Source organism: Vombatus ursinus, unplaced genomic scaffold, assembly GCF_900497805.2.
Source record: "Vombatus ursinus unplaced genomic scaffold, bare-nosed wombat genome assembly UNPS02014781.1, whole genome shotgun sequence".
In the NCBI taxonomy this organism is placed as follows: Eukaryota; Metazoa; Chordata; class Mammalia; order Diprotodontia; family Vombatidae; genus Vombatus; species Vombatus ursinus.
The window spans coordinates 34,598,898-34,615,797 of record NW_020954559.1 but is presented as its reverse complement, the minus strand read 5'-3'; the positions used below and the strand labels follow the sequence as shown (position 1 = coordinate 34,615,797).

The window sequence follows — 16,900 nt, the reverse complement described above, 5'->3', positions numbered from 1 at the left end:
GGATTGACTGTTCTTTGTACAACATGATAGCTTAAAAATATTTTTGAGAAATAAATATGTCTCAGTGGGGGAAAAATGTCTATTGGGATGAAAACTTATGTTGAATGCTCTTTTTACTTTATTTGATGAAAGTCATCTGATAGCATTCCATCTGCTTTACAAATTCCCTCATCAGCATCCAATAGGGAACACAAGTAATTTAATTTCTGTTTGCAAACCAGTTATGTTAGCAAATCATAAACTAAGGCAAGATGGAATGCTTTATGCCCTTATCACGCTTGAACTGAGGTTCTGAAATACAGGCAAAGTTAACTTTCAATTATGAGCTTTTAAAAGACATAATTCTATGTTCCACCTTTTTTTTTCTTTTTTCAATTTACCATGCTCCAATGCCAACAAATAATGGACTAAACTGGCACCTTTTACTTAACAAACCTAGCTCTTACAGGAACCTAGATTTCCATGGCTAGAGACTTTAGAGTAAATATGGATGCTAGGATAGTTCTGAAACATCAAGGATATTTGCTGAAACCTTCAGCAAAGATATGAAATCAAAGAAATCTCAGTTTGTGTGGTAACCCTTGAGGTATATAGAATGATAAAGGATTTGGATGAAGGGGATATGGATAGAAAGAGGGAAAGAATGAATGTAAAAACACTTGCGAAGAGGCTTTTGTAACAGTTCAGGGGGTAGCAATAAGTATGTATTTTAAGATATCAAGTAGGGAAAAAAAAACATCTAGTAAAAATTAAGTTAACGAAATATTTTATTCTCAGGACAATATACTGGCTTTCCATTATTTCTCCACTTACCATCTGGTCCTGGTGGCCCAGCAGGTCCAGGTGGTCCTCGAAGTCCTGGTTTTCCATCTATACCTGGAGGTCCTGGGTATAGAGCTGAAAAACCTGGGTCACCTATAAAACCTTTGGCTCCCATTTCACCTGGAAGGCCTCTTCGTTCATCTGAATTCCATCAAACACAAACAGACAACATCAGGTCTTTAAAGCTACTTCTGAACATTAATATTTGTCTTTAGAATTATGCTCCTAGTGAGGCATGGTGGTACACACTGTAATCCTTTCTACTGGGGGAGACTGAAGTTAGTAGACTTGAGTTTGCAGCTAAAGTAGGACCAAAGCTGCATTAAGTCTGGCACTAATATGGTGAGTTCTTGGGAACAGAGGGCCACCGGGCTGCCTAGGGAGGGGCACACTGGTCCAGGTCAGAAAAGTGGAGTGGGTTAAAGCTTGGGATTGGGCCTGTGAGTGACTACTATACTTTCAGGCTGGATGAAACATAGACCTACTTTCAAAAGCAAATTCTGTTCCATAGAAGGCTATGAGTTACTAATTCAAAAGAAGGTCTAAATTCTACACCAGCAAGTTTTATTATTTATTCACTCATTAATTTATGGCATCAATATAGAGCCAGGATTCACACATAAGTTTTCTGTCTCCAAATCTGTTATTTTTTTCATTAGACCATACTATCACAATGGACTAGATGTAGTCTAAAAGTTTCTATGCCCTGAAATTCTATCAACAACTTTACCAAAAAATCCAAAACAATCAAAAGTAAAACAAGTATCCTGTGAATTCTTAGTTTTTATTTGAAAATGTATTGAAATAGCTATATACAATCCTTTGGAAGTAGATTTTTAGAATGCTAATGTTTTCATTAATATGAATGTCTGTTACCTCCATCTCCTTCTGTTGTTCCCTGGGGACCTGGCGGGCCAGGGTCTCCTTGTTGACCTGGACTTCCATCAGGGCCACGAGCCCCTGCATCTCCTGGGTCACCTCTTATTCCTAAAACATCCCATAGAACAAGAATAAGATTGCTCTTCTAGTTATTATGTACATGTCATAATGATACAAATCACATCATAGAAATCCTTCCAGTTTTTGCAAATTGTTGAGAAATAGACAACTGGAAATTGCAGGGGTCCCAATCAACTGGAGAATGGCTGAATAAGTTGTGGAATATGGTTGTGATAGAATACTATTGTGCTATGAGAACTGATGAGATCATTGATCTTAGAAAGGCATGAAAAGACTAGCAAGTGAAGAGCAAAGCCAGCAGAACCAAAAGAATACCGTATACAGTAACAGCAATATTGTTTTAAGAATGATTTTGAGCGACTAAGTCATTTTGACTATTATAAATACCCAAATTAAAAATAAAAGATGTATGAAGAAAGATGCTATCTACATCCAGAGAAAGAACTGATAAATGGAAGTATGCATAGAATAATTTTACATACACACATATTTACATATATATGTATATGTATGTGTGTGTACATATATATATATTTGTATCTAATAGTAACCATCTCTAGGGTGGGGGGAGGGTGCAGGGAGGGAAGGAAAAAAGGAAAAAAAGAAATTTACATGCCAACTGCTGCATATTTGGAGGGAATAGCAAGTTGTATGTGGTAGATTTGCAGTTTAATTGTGCAATTATCTTTTTCCTGTACTGTGTTATGGAAATGCTTGTTTTGTTCTGTGAATTGTTCATAAAATACATTTTAAAAAAATAATAAAAAAGAAAATATACTAAAGTGTTTTTAACTACTTAGTTTAAGTTGCCAGAACTATTTTAGTAGCAAGGAATGCTTTTGAATAACACAAATCCCAAATAGGGATAAAATTCTACATAGTTCACTCATATAAGGTACAATGGATTTTATATGAATGTTAATGTGCATATGTATGTATATTATATATGCACATTTCTATGAATGTGTGTGCATTTATTTATTTTTCCCCATATGAGTTTTGCCAGCAAATGATCAATTTTCTTTTTTTTTTTTCCAGTAACTTGTGAAACCATGTACTACGGCATTCTGGGAACACTTTTTGATATTTTAGTTCACCAATAGATTCATCCAATTGCCATGTGGAAGAGATTAAACTTGTTCTATGTGGCCATGGAAAGTAGATCTAGGAGCAATTGATAGAAGTCACAGGGAAGCCTATTTCAGCAAAACAAAACCTCTTCATAATTAGAGTTGCCTAAAAATAGAATGTTCAGTTTGATGGCTAGTGAGTTACCTCTCCCTGGAGGGGTTTTAAGCAATGGCAAAATGTCAAGGATGTTATAGTTATGAGTACCTGGTATGCGTAGGGTTGAAAAAGTTTAATTCTGAAGTCCCTTCCAATGTTCAAACTCTATGTTTATATGAATTCTGCCTAATAAAGACACATGTTTTGAGGCTACTGAGGCTCATTGTTCAATTTCTGTCAGGCCTCTAGAAAAACTAACCTAAAGTGATATTATGCCTATTGATGACATAAGACTACCATCTAGTGGTCAAAAGTAGAATCACAGGCTTCCTACCCTGAATGAATTTTTTTTTTTTTTTTTTTTAAAACAGCCCCATTGGAAGACCTGGAAGGGATTTTAGAAATCATCTGATTCAACTTTCCTTCTTTACAGGTGAAAAAACTGAGGTCCAGAGAATTTAAATGATATCCAAGGTCACAAGGTGGTAAATATCAGAGTCAGAATTAAAAGACCTGGATGCTGTTTTCATTATACAATCCTACCTTTCAGAACACTCTTCAACTTGATAAAGATTCAAGAAATGCGTTGTGGTAAAAAATGGGTATTGTTCACATTTTGTTCTTAAAGGATTAAGAGTAATGGAATTTTTTAGGAAAATATACAATAGGTCACTAATCAACATTAAAAAAAAATCCATTCCAAAAGCTGACAAGATAAATATGACAACTAAGATCTAAGAAACTTTTTTTCAAACCAAAAAAAGCAATGCTGAAATAATTTAATTTCTTTTTCATGATATAAACTTAGTAGATCAAGGGAATAAGGTATGCTTAGTATATTTTTATTTCCATAACACATTTGGTAATATCTTCCATGATAGCCTCTGGGAGAGGTGAAATACAAGTTGAATTATAGCCAAAGAGTACTGATTAATGAATGGTTTGGTGTCAGTTTCCTAATCTGTAAAATGAGACAGTTGGACCAGATTATCTCCAAGGTCCCATTGAGTTCTAAATCTATATCTTATTAACCAATTAATGCCAACGGTCCTATAGTGGAGTACTATAAGGTTCTGTTCGAAGTTTCATTATACATTTTCATTAAAGATTGGCTAAAATATAAAGAGTACTTATGAAATCTGCATAAAAGAAGGAAAGTTAATCTTATAGATTACATCATCCAGATTCAAAATTATTTTAGTGGGGCAGCTAGGTGGTGCAGTGGATAGAGCACTGGCCCTGGAGTCAGGAGGATCTGAGTTCAAATCTGACCTCAGACACTTGACACTAGCTGTGTGACCCTGGGCAAGTCACTTAACCCCATTGCTTAGCCAAAAAAAAAAAACATGATTTTAGTAGCAGAAATTCAGGGTTGAAACTAACAAGATGAAATTAAAAAAAAAGACGTAATCTATCTTTAGGTTCAAAAGACCAATTGTACAAGAACAAGATAGGGGAATCATTGAATCAAAGGATCATTGATTTAGAGCTTACAAGGGGGTTAAGAGATTTGTCCATAGTCACACAGATAACATTAAAGTGACTTGCCCAGAATCACATCATTAGTGTCACTCTATGCACCACCCAGCTGCCCAAATTTGAAATAGCTATGAGATATCTAATTCAAGATATCCCAAAGGCAGTTTGATGGTGTGGGACTATATTTCAGGAGAGCTATATGGAGGATGGTTTGGAGGAGAGAGGTTGTAGATCAAGTGTCCAACTAAGAGGCTACTGTAATAATTTAGATCAGAAGTGATTACGATCTGAATGAGGGCAAAGGTTGTGTGAGTACAGAGAAGGGGACAGATGGAAGAGATATTATGGAAGCAGAACCAATGAGACTAAATATCTAATTGGTTATGAGAGTGAGGGAGAAAGAATGTTGACTCCAAAGTTGTGAACCTGAGTAACTAGAATCAACAAAAATGGAGAAGTTTGGAAAACAGATGAATTATATTTTTTTGTATGGTACCTACAGCATAGCCAAGTGGAGATGACCATCAGGCAGTTATTAATATGAGACCATAATTCAGATATATTGAGAGTATAGAAGGGTATAGGGGGCATGGAAAGAAAAGAGAAAGCCTAGGAAAGCCCCACATTTAGTGAGGAAGAGAATGATTCTAATCCAGGCAAAGACTGGGGAGTCATTAGATAAGTAGAAAGGGAAGCAAGAGACAGCCACATCACAGAGGTCATAGGAGAAGAGTGTATTCAAGAGGAAGGTGGTGCAGATCAGTATCATACTGCAGAGAGGTCAAGGAGAATGAAGACTAAGAAAGCTAATTGGATTTAGCAATTAAAAGATAATTGGTAACTTTAGAGAAAGTAATTTCAGTTAAAAAATGGGGCTGGAAGCCAGATTACAGGGGGATTTGAAGAGTCAATTCTTTTTATCTCTTTGTAAAGATATGGGAAGTGAACATATCATTTTCCTAAGGTAAAAAACGCTAAACAATCAGTCTGCTAGAAGTTTGTTTATGAAAATGCTTAACAAGTCTTTCTTTTTCCCATGCTCAATCTTCCTACCCCATTTTATAAGGAACAAAACTAGCAAAGATGACATACATACCTTTTATTAGAGAGGGGTAGGGTGAATATGAAGGTAGTCCTGGGGGACCTCGGTCACCTATGTCTCCCTAAAGATGGAAAAAGAGAGAATTGTTTATTTAGAGAAAAACTTTTTAAAGTATTTGGAAACATACTTTCAAAAAACAAAGCTGAACTTAAATGTTACTTAAATAAGGCAAGATGTCTTCTTGCTGTCATTCTTAAGCTATCAATAGGTGGGGCATGGCATGACACTCACTGTTATGTGTCTAAGGAAGTAATTCCACAGTATCTAAATTATTCTCAAGATTCAATCTCAGGTCAGTAATGTTTATTTTCCACATCTTTTCTAATTTTACTTCTCTGCCGGTTCTTTCTCTTTGGCACTTGGATCCTTCAAATTACTGTAAATTGATTTGAGTTTCTTCTAGCCATTATTTTTTGGCCAAGACCTACATAAGTTCTTTGGCCCATGCCCCACTAATTATTCCAGTTGTTGCCCTATTCTTTATCATTTTATAATTCCAGCTGTGGTATGTGCTACATAGTGGACAAATGAAAGTATATAATGTACTGGTAAAGGCATACTTCTTTTATTATACTCCTAACTCAGGGTTTTAGGTTCCTCTGTCAGCAATACCCAAGTAAGAACAAGCTTTCTTTCATCACAGTTATCAGTGCTAATTCTTAGCTTCAGTTCTCAAAGCTAGTTCTCACCTTTAGCTACCTTTCTTCCTCATTCTTTTTAAGATCAAGAAACAATTTCTTGGTGCAAACCGTTTCTTTCCCCAGTCTCCATCCCTAACACCAAGCAAGCTAGTAAGAGCAGTGGAAGAAATTTTCCTATCTAAGGGCTTTCAGAAAAGAAATGGGGACCAGGTTATAATCATTGTTCATAGCCCCTCTTGAGACACCAGCATGGGTGGTTCTTTTACTCTGTGCATAAATTTTCACAATGTCTGGGTTGACTGCTGTTTTATTCATCCAATCAAGATGAATTCTCAGATTTACAATACTAAGTCAAGGCAACTGATGGGACTATATTCTAACCACAGGGATAAGGGATAGAAACTGAATCTATGATTTAATCAACACAGGGACACATAAGGAAACTGTCTACCAGTGCAGGCTGGTACCATTTCTGCAACTTAGGGCCTTAGAGAGTTTCCTAGAACAGTGGTGTCAAACTCAGTTAGAAAGGGGGAGGGGGAGAGTGTGTGCCACATATGGACTTAGTTTTAAAATAAAATGTTATCCATATTTTATTATATTTTTATTTATTTTGTTTAATATTTCCCAATTACCTTTTATTCTAGTTGCTGGCTACATGTACAACCAGCTGGCTTAGGGTACTGAGAAGTTAAATGATGTGTCCAGAGTCACATAGAGTCAGAGTCGTGATCTGAACAAAATCTTTCTGGTGTCAAGGCCCCCTTTCTAGTTATGAAGCACTAAAGCTTCTCAAACTTTAATCAAACACAAGAAAAATGAATTAAAATAATTTGATGAAAGATGAACATAATTTCTTGATACTTGTGATAAAGATGTACTACCGGTAGTCCTTTATAGCCGTCACTTCCTGGAAATCCATCAGCTCCTTGTAATCCCTAAGGGAAAAGAAAACCCCCCCAATACCATCAATCATGAATAATCATAACTATTCATTTAGAGATTTATTCCTTAAATATTTTTCAAGTTTTTACAGCAATGTGTTTATATGGATTTCTAATTCCCTAGGGGCAGTTATTCACTACTTTTTTTGAAATAGTTAAGTTTTTCCTTACAGATGGGTATGTGTAGAAATGTGAAGTTTTTTTCAGTCTAGGAATTTAATTTGTTTTGCCAAAGGCAGATCTAAGAGGAACTCCAAACAAACAAAACTCCATGGATCAATGAAATAAGCTATACATTATTTGGCTTCAGATTAACCATATTTTTAAAAAAAAAATTAAGACATCTATTTACCGAGGGATATATGCTTTAAATTATGTGAGAACTCAGTTTCAACTGAGTTTTCAAACTTGAGGTTTCAACAATTAGTTTAGTACTGGGCTTTTAAAAGTTTTGGTTTTGGTCTTCATTCTCTTTGACACTAGGTGGAGCTTAACATTTAACAGAGAAGCAGAATTTTCCAAGTTTTCCTATTCTGCCTGACTCTTCAAGCACACCTAGCATCTGATGCAGAGATAAAATAAGAATTTGTTATAGCCTGTACCTACACAGAAAAAGTGAAGTGGAAATCTGAAAATAATTTATCCATTTAACCTGGACAATATAGTCAATAGGATCACATAGACCTAAATATCAACCTAATTAAATCAGCATCAGGTTAAAAAAAATCAATGTTATTCAGGGCATTTTGATATATGTGTATCATAAATATAGTCAGTTAGATGTCTATTGTTCTTTAATGAAATCACATGGATAATACAAATCTAGGTAATTTAAAGTCTTCTTTAATTCTATGACTTTTGACTTGGAAACATTTTGATTCATTTCTTTGATAAACAGAATTAATTCTTTTTTTTTCCTATTTGTGAGGACAGAATATTTTACCTTGTCTTTCCAGCTATCACACCAAAAGCATAGCTCTAATGAGGATTAGATTTCTGGTCACAATCTTTTAATTGGAAGTTTATGTTTAGATCAAATAAACAGAAATGCACCAAATCTCCATGTTATGGTGTACCGTGTAGCCATAGTTTATCAACTTAGTCATGCTGTGATAACAAATTCACCACTTCTTCCACCACCACCATCATCATCAGTCAAATGCATCAAGCTGTCAAGCAATCACAGTGTTCCACGACATGGACATCAAAAGGGAATGTATCAAAGAAGTTGTCCTTCTTTCTGGGAAGAAAGTGAATCTCCTATAGTGTATTTGAGTGGAGTGAGTAAGGATCAAGCTTTTTTGTATAATTGAACATTGTGAATAACAAAGAAAGAGACTAAAAAAAATTAAAAGATCACATTAAGGACTTCTCCTTGGCATTAGGACTCACAGTAGCAACAATATTTTTAAATTTTTCAGTAATTTTAAAATTATATAGAGAATCCATCTTGTAACATCCATTATAGTTTTGGGACTCTTCTGTGAGTAGTCCCAACCACAGTTAAACCAATGGGAACTGATGGGAAAAGGGAGTGCTGGGATTCCCCAAATAGAGTACTCAATGTGACAACACCAGGATGGTGCTGGAGAATGATCTGAAGAAATAGTTCTCTGAAGAGGAACTTTTGTTTAGAATCCCATTGAGATGAACTCAGGTTTATTTGTTCAATCAATTTATATTTAAGTATGTATGGAAAATCAAAGTAAGCCCTTCCACCTATGAATTTAGATTCTTTGTGAATAATGGGAGAAGTGCCGTAGAATTTCACAAGAACAAATCTTGTCCTCATTTTTAAAAAGGAGAGAGGTGGAGTCTGTAAGTTATATATATTCCAGTTTGACATCCATTCCTGGAAAAATACTAGGGCATATTTATAAAAGGTAATTCTTGTGTAATGATCACTAAAAGTCAGTGTGGCTTCATTAAGAAGAGGTTATGCCAGACTAACTTTTCTTCCTTTTCTGACAGGGTAGCTGGACTGTATATCAGGGGAATGTTGTAGACATAGAATACTTAGATTTCAGCAAAGCATTTGACTAAGCTTCTAGTCATCACATAAGCAAGAGTACGGAATGTGAGCTGACTGATGATACAGATATGGCGAATTTGGAACTGGTTGAATGATCAGATCCAGTCAATAGACATTAATGGCTCCTTGTCAGCTCAGATGAAAAGTACCTAGTGAAAACCCCCAGAAACCTATTCTATGCTGTTCAACATTTTTATCAATGACTTGAATAAAAGGCTCAAATGACATACTTGTCAAATTTGTAGGCTGAAGAGATAGTTAACATGATGGATAGTTTTAATGTGAAACTCAAACTGAAACCATCAGTCTTCATGTCAGAATATTCATGAATAGCTTCAAAATTCTTTCCTTGAGTCTTGTAACAGTGCATATGAAACTCATTTGGCTCAATAACCATGTCTAAATGTGACATCAGTTGAACTTCATGCTAGCCTAATCATGCTTACCAGAAGGATACATGAAGGAATGGCTATTAGAACCTTACTTGTGAGCTCAACACTCTCAAAGGACATTAAGCTCTCAAAGGAAGATTTGTAACAGAACAATTGTAGTTAAATATCAATGAAAACATTTCCATAGCCCTTGCTTATTTTGAAGTAAAAAACCAATTTCATCCAAGAAACATGTTCCTATTCTAGAAACAGAAAGGATAATAATACTTAATTATTTCTTAAGTTGTTAATTTTTATTTGCATATTAATGTCACAATTACTCCTGTGCCATTAGTTTTTTTTCCCTTAAATTTCTTTTGGTATTTTTCCCCTTTTGACCAATCTTCTTCTATGGCTTAAGAATGTTGTTCCTTTTCAAAAGTATTTTCTTTTTTTAAAAAATTTATTTATTTTTAGTTTTCAACATTCACTTCCATAAGATTTTGAGTTCTAAAATTTCTCCCCTTCTCTTCTCTCCCTCCTCCCCAAGGTAGTGTGCAATCTGATATAGGCTCTACATACACATTCATATTAAACATTTTCACATCAGTCATGTCGTAAAGAAGAATTAGAACCAATGGAAGGAACCATGAAAAAGAGGAAACAAACAAAAAAAAATATATGTAGAGAGAGATCAAATAGTTTGCTTCGATTTGCATTCAGACTCCGTGGTTCTTTTTTCTGTATGTGGATAGCATTTTCCATCATGATTCAGAAGTAATGGCTGGAGAACTCATGAATGGGTTGATATCACCATGAGTGCTCTAAGTACAACTGAACATTTTAGGAGCCTTATTGACTTGAGTATGTTCAATTATAAGATGCTAAATTTTGGATTTTTCTCTGCACTTTTGAACACTTGCCACAAGAACTCAGCACCATTTTGGGACTGATGGTCCTGTATCCAATTCTGTTGCCTTGCCTGGGCACATATGCCAACTCTACCATTTAATCAATGGAAAAGAATATTTTTTTCATTGTTTCTTTAATGTGAGACCTTTCAAATACTTGGTAGCTTTTCAGACAGTCATGTTCTCGACAACTTGGGAAGTTAATGGGTTTTCTTGAAGTGAACTCAGAGATTCGAAGTTATGACTCACATGATTTTTGTAAGTTTTCTGGATCAAGTTCTCCTAAGTGCCTTGCCATTTTAAATGATTATCTGGGATAGATTAGAGGAAAAGGAAGAATTTGGGCTTCTAGGAAACGTGATCAGTAATATTTAATTTTGAAGGAATAGAGTACTGAATTCAAAGAAAGTTTAATCATATACTTTTGGAAAGGGTACTACTTGCAGAACTTCTGTAAACTCATAGAAGGAGAGTGGTATGTATATTAGTATTGGAAGCCAAAATCTATTCCTGGGAGTAAATTATCTTTTCTTTTATGCCTTCTAAATGTATTTTTTAAATTGCTGTTTACAATAGATCCCCTGAAGCTGAAACTGGTTTCTAGTTACATTTTATAACATTAAACATCTGAACACAGCTGAAGAGACAGCAGGAGGTAACACCACTTGGCAAGACAAACAGCACATGGTAGAAGGGGTTGTCATATATCATAATGTTATCTAGCAGAATGATAGAGTCATTTGTATGGGCCCCAGCTATTTCCTATTCCCGTTTCTCCCCAATCCCTTATCAAGTAAACCTTGTTCTCCTAACGATCGAAAGAGTCCCACTTGACAGAAAGTATCTATTGTTTCCTGAGCTGTTCCAACTGTGGAGAGCTACATTAAATCAACCAGAAATGAACATCTGGGCCAGGCTCCACGGAATTCCAAAAGAAATAATGATACCATGTGGTTGGAGCATCTGCCTGATACAAATGGCAAATTCACCCAGTAGGGATTTGTGGCATTAGGCCGTATTTCTCATAAAATCACGATCAATGTCTTTTTTTTTTTGAAGGACCATGAAGCTCAGGTGAAGAGATACAAGACTAAATGAGCAAAAGATGGACTAATTTTCAAAAGAGGATGAATTCCTTTGGATGTAGGCCAATAAAGTTGACTTTGATTCATGAAACATTCTTTAACATATTAAAGGGGATGGTTGACAATCATTAGAAAGGGAAACTAAACACTAAGAGCCAGCATAGATTTAGCATGGCTTATGATAAACTAATCACATTTCTTTTTTTACACAAGGTTACTAGAATTAGGTTACTGGGTCAAATGAATGGAATAGGCCCTTTATACTTAAATTTTAGTAAGTCATGCTATCCTTGTAGACAAAAACAGAGAGGTACAAGGTAGATGAAAGTATAGTTGGGTGGATTAGGAAATTGTTGAGTGACCGGAAATAAAGAGTAGTGATAAATGTATTGATGCCAACCTGGAGGAGGGTCTTTATTCGAGTGTTCCTGGGGAACTACTCTTAGCTATGTTGTGTTCAACATTTTCATTAGGTATTTGGATAAAGGCATAGATGACATACTTACTAAACTGGCAAAATAAATCTGGAAGGATGACAGAGTGGAGTTTCTGTTAGATCAGAGATTAAACTTAGTAGAGACAAATGTAATGCCCTACACTTGAGTTCAAAGAAACAACTTCATAAATATAGGGTGCAGAAAATGTGGCCAGAAAGCAGCTTGTGTGAAAAAGATCTGGAGAATTATATAGTCATTAAGTCGATAGTATGACATGGAAGCCCAAAAGATAACATCATCCATCTAAGGTTGCATTAACAGAGGCACGATGTTCAGAATGACAGTCTGTCCCTGGCCAGAATTTAATGGGAGTATTCTGTTCAGCTTTGGGTATCATCTTTTTGAAAGGAAATTGACCAGCTTGTCAGAGGACTGTGACCAAGATGGTGACAGGACTCTACCATAATCAGTTGAAGGAAGTGGGGATATTTAGCCTGGGGAAGAGAATGCTCTGGGGACATGACAGATATTTTCAAGTATTTAAAAACTTGGGTAGAAGATGGATGAAACTTGTCCTGCTTGGCCCCAGAGGAAAGGACTCAGAACAATGTGTGGAAATAGCAAATAGACAAATTTTGGCTTGATAAAAGAGGGAAAAAAATCCTTATAATTATAGTTGTCTAAAAGTGGAATAGACTGCCCATGGAGATAGTGGATTTGCTGACAGTAAAGGTCTTTAAGCAAAGTCTGGATGACCACTTGCTGGAAATTTTAGTTCAGTCATGAGTGGGACTAGATAACTTCTGGAGTCCTTTTCAACTCTGTAATCCTATAATTCTGGGACCTTCTCTATGTTTTAAAGCATTGATTGGGAGACCGAACACCAAATTTTTTCTTCATCTATATGTTATCGTTACTATCTGGGATATGTAAGTTCCTCTTATTTTCAGAATACTATCAATCACTAGGTATTGTGGATCTTTGAAGCAGTGTCAATGCCTCAGCACAGGTTTGGAGACTGCATATGGGAACCAGCAAATAGGGAAACAAGGGACATTATAGCATGTAATCAGCTTATGGCAAAAACCAGTGGTTTAAGTGAGAAGACAAAAGAGTTAATAAAATCAAGATCCAAGCTATAGGTCATAAACTATGGTATGGTTTCAGATTCCATTAGAAGTAGGTGAAAGATAAGCCTGGAAGAATAACCCAGGAAATGCTGTTTGGATTAGCCTTATTAATTACAGGATAGAAATAAGGATCCTGACATGAGGATAGCTTTTGCTGTATCATTAACTTTTAGTTATCTGCTAGTGGCTTATTGACATGGCTGATAATGTAAATGTCTTGGAAGCCAATGTCCAGAATGGTCTCCAGGAGGGGACTTATGATTCCTTCCTAGGTCTGCTTGCAAAGAACTCAGGGGGGCACTGAAGTGAGACTATGCCTCATGTCAAAGTTTCTTTGCACTTGGTAGCACACTCCTTGATTTGGCTATATCCTTGTATCCTATGAAAGGTTCTTCTAGTAAGAGGGTAGGGTAGGGAGGAGGGATGGGAGAAGACTATATTACTAAATTAGGTTAATGAGATTACATGTGGATTTCAGTTCTCTGTGTTTATGCTCCCTTCTGTTAGCATGGAGAATTGAGAATGTAATGTAAAGACTCTGAAATGTCTTTCAGAGTTGTATTTATGTCTGATTAGCACACTTGATTAGAGTAACATCCTAATGAGGTCATGGATTCAATTTCAAATGTGGCAGAATGATTACTGCTGTGCTCTGTGGTCATAGATTCAATTCTTAGCCCCCATCCAGCTGTTTTTTATAAATTCATAGTTAGTTCAACTGGGATCACATAAATGTGTATGGATATATAATTATTATTATTATTAGTTCTAATAGTGACCTTTTTTACATTGAAGTAATTTCCAGATATATTCCCTCTATTGCTACTACCACTCATGTGACTAGCCCCATGAAAGGTTGAGTTACTGAAACATTCTTTGCACAATGAATTGATTTTTTTTTATGCTGGCTTATATGTGAATTGAAAATAAAATAAATTATAAGTATCCTATTCCTGGTACTATATGTCATTAAAAAAAGACTCTACATGAGGTCTAGCTATATCATACTTTTTCCATATAATGCTTTCCTTCAGATAATGGCCAAAAATCTGTCCAAAGAACACATTTTAACATGATTGTCTCATTTAAAAACAAACAAATAAAAGCAAACATTAAAATGAGCGTTACGAATGTATGAGGTAAACATAAAGAAATAGCATGGTGCATTTTATTTTGGTGATATTATGGTACACAGTATTAAAAATCAGATTTGGCCCAGAAGAAATTTCATTAATCCAAACTCCCCTTAGAGATTACCAGCATCTAGCACTGCATTGGACCAAGGAATTTACATATTAAAGAACAGTTTGATAATGAATGAGTGAGGTGGAAGAAAATGAGAAGCCTGGCTTATTCATATAGTAACCTGGGTTATCCACCTAGGGCTAAAAGATGTAGATCCTTAAAGTTAAGAAAAGAAGAAGCAAAGGGATAACAACAGAAGGACTTAAATCTCTGAGTTCGCGGAAGTAAACAAATGCAGGATGACTTGATCCTGGTCATTCTGAAAGGGACTGAAGAGTAAGGAGCACCAACATTATTAAACATTTAAATAGTGTTTTAAATGTTTCTCATTAATGAAAGTTTGACATAACTTTTGTTATGTGTGTGTGTGTGTGTGTGTGTGTGTGTTGTTGCTGTTGTTGTTGTTGTTGTTGTTGTTTGGTGATCCAAAATGTCTCACTTATAGAAAAGACTCATTTTGGTACCCCACACTTACTTTGTCTCCTGGTTCTCCTCTTGCACCATTGATGCCTGGTGAGCCCTGAATTGACAAAAGAACAGTATCAGGAATGGTCTCAAACGAGCCTCTAGGGAAGACAGTATCTTTATATCAGTAAGGCACTATGATAGAACACTCTTTCCTTTTCCCTTCAGAGTTCATTTAAACTTTTAAGTGACTTTTAACCTTAAAAAAGATCAAAACATGATGTGTTCAGTATAAAGCTAGTCCTGTGCAAGGAGAAATAAACAGTAACGAGCTACTGGATGTGGGACATAGCAGGAAGAACCACACCACAGATGCTTGTGGGCTTTCACTTTGGTGAAGATACCCCAGTCACATCCAGAGGGACGGATGAAACTTATTTTCACATCCTGTATATTTTAATATCAGACTAGTGGATGTATCTTGGGAATTATTTTATTTCTGTAGAAGACAGTAATGTGCCAAAAAATCTTTAGCTTTACTGAGTCAAAAATTTTTTGTTAGATTTATAGTTAATATCTTGGTTTGCCTTTTCATTCATTTCTTCCAAAGACTTATATTTCATTCTTTTGTTCCAGTCTCCTCCACTTGGGAGAAAACCCAGCACCAATAGCAGTATATACCCATAGGGCATGTTGCAATTGTTCTAGTCTGTATGAAAACAGAGGTCTGGGAGTCAATGGTTTATGGGAATTGTTCTGTGGCAGTTCTTTATATCAGAAAATGATATTCACATTCAAATTAGGAGGACAAACATGTAGTCCCAAAGTAAATATATGGTATTGTTTTGAAAGCTAAGAATATTCTTCAGCGTGACATATTTTCCTGAGAAAGAAACCTTGGAACTTCTGTAGGAACAAAATAATTATTTAGGTCCCTTTTCCCTTTCATGTGAATTATCCCATAGCAAGCTGCCATATGCATTCAATTAAAAGAGAATGGTCCTAAGACTACCTGAAAAACTTCTGGATCAAATTTCTGTAGAGTTCCCAAAGAAGGGTAAAGAACCATTGAGGTCAGCTCTCCCACATTCTGGGGGTGGGTAGAAGTTTAGGTGCATGGGATTGTGTGGTACAAAGAGAAGGGAGGGAAATTAATTATAGAAATATATAGATTACAAAAATTAAAGACTCCCTTTATTCTTCAAGAATTTTGGTTACTTTTGGCACAAATTTTCACAAAATCTACTCTCTTACTACTTACATGGAGTTTAAGCTAATGTGAAGAGATCCCATAGCCTTAAAAATGTCTTTGAATTCCTGATTTTTAATTGCAAAGCTAGAAAATCAATGGAAACACTTCTGCCTTTTATTCCCATAGATCACCAAAGTTAGATTTTAAAAATATTTATAAAGTGAGTGATTTACCCGTGGTCCTGGAAAGCCCACTATTCCTTCTTCACCTTTTTCTGAAATTCCCTAGGGGAGCAAGTATAGAGATGAATTAGTATATGATCTAGCATATGGTATTTGTTCTAATTGGTAGTGTGACTGACCCTTCACGTTTCCAGAAAGTTCAGCCTTCTATTTTTTTAACTGTACTACCAACATAACTTTCACAATAACTTTCACATAACCTCTCCAAGTTGAACTTCTAATTCTCTGCTTTTTTTTTTAATAATACCCCAGAAAATTCTTCACCTGGATGTTCACTCCACCCCTGGACTCCATCCTGGACCTCACACATTGGAAATACTCTCCATTCCAGCAATCTCTTGCTCTGGCTGGTTCAACCCAGAACCTTCATTTTAAGGAGGAGTCTCAGGCCAGTGGAATGTCTTCATTCCACTCCAGCCTTTACACCTGAACCTAGCAGATTTTCTCTTACAATGCCTGTGCATTGGGTACTTTTATGTCCTACCACTATTGCCTTTTCAGCTCTCTTTTATGTGTTGGCTTTTTCCATTAGGATGTAAATTTCTCGAGGGCAGATAATTTTTCTGCTTGTATTTGTATTTCCAGTGCATAGTAGTGCCTGGGAAATAACATGAGCTTCGTAAATGTTTGTTGATCTGACTAACTTTACTATAATTCAGTGATGATAACACAATG

At 35.7% G+C, this 16,900-nt stretch overlaps 1 protein-coding gene across 2 annotated transcripts in view; it reads right to left on the bottom strand.

Moving 5' to 3' along the window:
- The window catches only part of LOC114046112 (collagen alpha-2(IV) chain-like), a 287,529-nt gene that overhangs the window by 87,206 nt on the left and 183,423 nt on the right, over window positions 1–16,900 (bottom strand). For both annotated transcript variants that reach the window (XM_027866367.1, XM_027866368.1), the window contains exons 15-20: window positions 16,217–16,267; window positions 14,862–14,906; window positions 7,116–7,169; window positions 5,585–5,651; window positions 1,699–1,809; window positions 814–963 (exon numbers count right to left, since the gene is read on the bottom strand). In XM_027866367.1, the coding sequence (XP_027722168.1) occupies window positions 814–963; window positions 1,699–1,809; window positions 5,585–5,651; window positions 7,116–7,169; window positions 14,862–14,906; window positions 16,217–16,267 (478 nt within the window). The remainder of the gene's footprint in view (window positions 1–813; window positions 964–1,698; window positions 1,810–5,584; window positions 5,652–7,115; window positions 7,170–14,861; window positions 14,907–16,216; window positions 16,268–16,900) is intronic.